Raw genomic sequence first — 4,413 nt, forward strand, 5'->3', positions numbered from 1 at the left:
AACCGCTGTTTCCCTAGAAAAGAAAACTAACTTAGAAGATTTATAAACTTAGTAGAATTGTTATTCTCATCTGATAAGTTATAAACTGCGTGGAAGTGCTGAATAGACAAGACTAAAGTATTGAACGTGCAGTGCGAAATACCTGAGTGCGGACAGGGAATGACTCGGTGTAATGACTGTTGGTGAAGTGACTGTGTTAGTGCTGTTAATCTAGTGTAGGATTAACCTGTAATGAGGAGGGTGAGTAAGTGGGGGGAATGTGTAGGGCATCATTCACTGAACAATGTATTGTGTGCTAAGTGAATAATAAACAATAATAAGTGGAGTTATTCTGTGCATTTATGTCTCCATTATATCTCTCAGTGGCTCGCAGGTTCCCTTCTGAATAAACGAGAATAAAACTAGAAGACAATAATATTACAGACCTTAAAACAAATTGATAAATAAGTAGTTTTCTTGTAATTATTATCTTGCAAGTACTACAATCACACTAATAATATGGAAAAGTAATACATATAATAATTACATGAAACAAACGTAATTGCTCATGAAATAAACCCAATATCTCGAGCTAAAGAGTGATAAATATATTCCGTAATAATGGATTGCCTGTGAAATCACAAATTTCTCGAGTAAAAGTGATGAATATATAAATTCCATAACTAAATATTCAGAATATAAATAATTTCTTGAGTAAAGCGTGACACACATCGTTGATTTTTGGCCCGTAAGGAGAAAACGAGAAAAAAGGCGAAACAGTAGCTCTAAATGATTGAATGTTCAGTCAAATAGCTGAACATTTTCCATCCAAACAATGCATATACATACACTCACTCATGTGTGTGTGTGTACAAGAATACATAAATTTCTTCGTGCTTCTTTCCAGATATAGGAAAATGCGTCCACAAGCAAACTAGGATATTCAGAACTGAGAGAAGTGGACGATATCAGACGAAGATGCAATTCCAGAATTTTCATCTAAACTCAAAGAAGCGCATTTGGGACCTGACTTTTCTGACGATAATGGAGGTAATAATGTAAGAAGCAGACAACGAATTCATTTCTAGTTCTATACGTGAGTTATTCTATCCGTGGAAAGATCCGAGGCGATCAAGGTGCGAGAAAAGCTACTCTGCACTAATCGCTTCCTGTGCATGAGATCAGACGACGGAATGTTAGTGCCAAATGCATGGAGTTTGGTTATTTATTTCTGTATGGCATTATGTTTCTATTTTCTGCTTTCATTTATCTATTTTCCATACACCGCCCCACATTTTCTCTGATCATGTGTTGCTTTGTTTCATTTTCTTTCCCTCATTTGTCAACAGACATTGATAATAAAAGAAAAAGACATCCAATCATCACTTTTTTATTAACAAATATAAGCTACACACTGTGTTCTTGTGCTCTGGAGGCGCTCGCCCCCGAGTCGACTTGTCCTGCAGAAGGCCCCGGCGGCGGCTGAGGCAGCTACGCTACACGAGGGTCACAGGAACCACCGTGCACGCCTCAGGGTCCCCGGCGGCGTTCTTCAGCTTGAACGTCACGACGGTCGACAGCTGAGGACACAGGACCTCGTCAGTCAGGGACGCAGAAGTCTATTGGGACAATCAAGATGGCTATATACTCACTTTCCTAAAACTGTTTTGATTTCCCCTTCTGCCTCTCTGCTTCCCCACTTCCCCACTCTCCTCACCCTCCCTCTCCCTCCCTCCCTCTCCCTGTACCCGCCATCGTGGCACTGACCGCTGGGTACTCGTTGAGGACGGCCACGGGCATGGTCCAGTCGACGCGACTGGCGGCGCTGTAAGGGCACGGGTTGGAGCCTCCTTCCAGCTGCTTGCATCCGTCGGTGTCTATTCCAGGCCAAGGGACGTTCACGCCGGCCAGGTTGGCTGAGGCGTCGATGGTCAGCGCGTCCGAGGTCTGGCCTGGTCGCAGTCAACACTTTTAATTCACCAACGAAAACATTTCTCGACGATGGCTGATGAGTTTGTGTGTCGTAAGATAACTAAGCGTCTATTTTTATAGACACATTTTAGAAAATCATTATTCGTAGAAGATATACCTAAATAAACCTTAAAAAAGCGAGTGGAAATCTGTGTCTTACTGGACGTGAACTGGATGTTGACGCTGTAGGTGGAGCCGCGTTCCAGAAGACACGGAGGCAGTTCGCAGTTCTCCACGCTGAGGACCACGTCGGAGCCGACCGAGCCTGGAACGCAACCGTTTTCCGTCAGTGGCACTTAACAAAAATGAACTGAATTGCTTTTGTCTTAAAAAAAAGAAAAAAATAAATAAAATTATTCCTGGTTCCTCTCCCAAGCAGGACCTGAGGACTCACCGCAGTCCTGGAAGACCGTAGCGGAGGCGAAGGACGCCACACTCAGAGCAAGGAAGATCCCACGCATGTTGCTGAGGAGAACTTTGAGGGAAAGGCGAAAGTGGACTCAGTTTGGCAGTGTGAGAGTCGCTTCCATTCTTGGCCGCTTAAATACGGGTTTGCAAGTCCAGTAGGCTTAGGCACCTTTCGGGAGGCAACAGGTGTCAGTGTCCCAGCCCGTTTTCCCAAGAGCATCAGCTGCCATCCCTCTCACGGCGTTGCAGCGCTATCTGACATGGAACGCTGCTGAAAACAAGAGGTTACTACCCATCTCTTCGTAGATCACATTCTATGAATGAAATTCATTAATACCCCCAACAGGGAGATGCTACTGATTTAATTAGGATATACAACATTTTAACATCACGAGCAATCAGTACACACACACACACACACACACACATACACACACACACACACACACACACACACACACACACACACACACACACACACACACACACACACAATATATATATATATATATATATATATATATATATATATATATAGATATATGTACATATATATATATATATATATATATATATATATATATATATATATATATACATATATATATATATATATATATATATATATATATATATATATATATATATATATATATATATATATGTGTGTGTGTGTGTGTGTGTGTGTGTGTGTGTGTGTGTGTGTGTGTGTGTGTGTGTGTGTGTACATATATATTCATATTGTAAATAAAGATCGCTGTCTACCTGTCTGTCTGTGTTAGTTCCTTATGCATCCATCCCCTGTGACCCGAGGAGGCTAGGACTTGGACCACGGGAGTCAATTGATACCAGGAATAACATAGAGAGGGTGACGTCAATGTAGGGCGTCAATGTATCAGAGTTGGTGGCTAAAACCTGCTTTTTTATTCAGTAGAAATTTGAACTAAGACACTGCGGAAAAGCTAAAACTTAATTTACTAAGGTTTTACCTTAGCCTACGACTGAAATTTGGTAAAGAGAGTAACACAGACAAGGTGACACCAGGTGAGAATATGGCAGAGAGTGAGTGGAGCAAAACTTATTACCTTATTGTGTAAAACTTTGGACCAAAGCACTGTGTCAAATTGAAACTTCAGAGTGTTGAAGTTCTTGTTGGTTCTGTAGATGTAGTGAAGACTAAGTGAGACCTGCTAAGTGTGATGATTTTTTTTTTACTAATGATATAAAAATGGCGATTGCAGTTGAGATTATCTGTTTTTCTGTCTAATTTCTTATCTGTCTATCTATCTCCCCACCTATCTATCCTATTATCTGTCAATCAGATATCCATCCATCCATCCATCCATCTATCTATCTATCCATTTATCCAACTACCTATCTATCAGTCTATCAATTTTACCCAATTTCGAATCGTCTCTTAGCACCGACTCACACATAAAAAAAAAACATGATGTACCTCTTTTACCCTCCCGAAAACCGAGGCCTATACACTAGGAGATCACAGGCGGCATCAGGTGGCAGGTCGCATGTCGATCAGCTGTTCTCTTCCCAAGCGTCACCTGCCACACTTCCCGAGACGATGCGACGGTGCCAAATCTCCACGGATGGCGCTATTTTTCTCATTCATTTCCTTTGATAAGGAAGGGATGGAGAGAGCAAGGGGGGGGGGCTAGGATTATGAGTTGGTATCAGTTACAATTGCAGGAAATTTTTTGGTGAATAAAGACTGCGGAATCGGTGTTAGCATAGAAGATATGGCAATTGTAGATGTTGCTAAGGATCTCTTTCTCTTCCTCTCTCTCTCTCTCTCTCTCTCTACCTACCTATCTATCTATCTATCTACCTATCTATATCTGTCTATCTATCTATCTATCTATCTATCTATCCATCTATCTATCCATCTACTTAACTATCTGTTTATTTGTCTATCTATTTGTCTATCTGTACATATATACATACACGCACACACACACACAACACACACACACACACACACACACAACACACACATACATACATATATATATATATATATATATATATATATATATATAT

General features: G+C 40.9%; 1 protein-coding gene across 1 annotated transcript; it reads right to left on the reverse strand.

Moving 5' to 3' along the window:
• Positions 1-1,353: 1,353 nt before the first annotated feature.
• LOC119572117 (NPC intracellular cholesterol transporter 2-like) lies at positions 1,354-2,479 on the reverse strand. Its single transcript, XM_037919109.1, has 4 exons — positions 2,345-2,479; positions 2,111-2,215; positions 1,747-1,931; positions 1,354-1,559 (listed from the first exon to the last, which is right to left on the reverse strand). Exons 1-4 carry the CDS (start codon positions 2,409-2,411, stop codon positions 1,476-1,478), a joined length of 441 nt encoding a protein of 146 aa, XP_037775037.1. The 5' UTR covers positions 2,412-2,479; the 3' UTR covers positions 1,354-1,475.
• Positions 2,480-4,413: the final 1,934 nt, after the last annotated feature.

Source organism: Penaeus monodon, unplaced genomic scaffold (genome assembly GCF_015228065.2).
Source record: "Penaeus monodon isolate SGIC_2016 unplaced genomic scaffold, NSTDA_Pmon_1 PmonScaffold_9719, whole genome shotgun sequence".
Taxonomy (NCBI): Eukaryota; Metazoa; Arthropoda; class Malacostraca; order Decapoda; family Penaeidae; genus Penaeus; species Penaeus monodon.

Excerpts from the sequence above, each read along its gene's own strand:
- LOC119572117 (XM_037919109.1), bottom strand. The coding sequence starts at position 2,411 with ATGCGTGGGATCTTCCTTGCTCTGAGTGTGGCGTCCTTCGCCTCCGCT. Across the intron at positions 1,932-2,110 it reads CAACATCCAGTTCACGTCCA|GCCAGACCTCGGACGCGCTG; the intron begins GTAAGACACAGA and ends GACTGCGACCAG. Across the intron at positions 1,560-1,746 it reads TCCTCAACGAGTACCCAGCG|CTGTCGACCGTCGTGACGTT; the intron begins GTCAGTGCCACG and ends CTGTGTCCTCAG.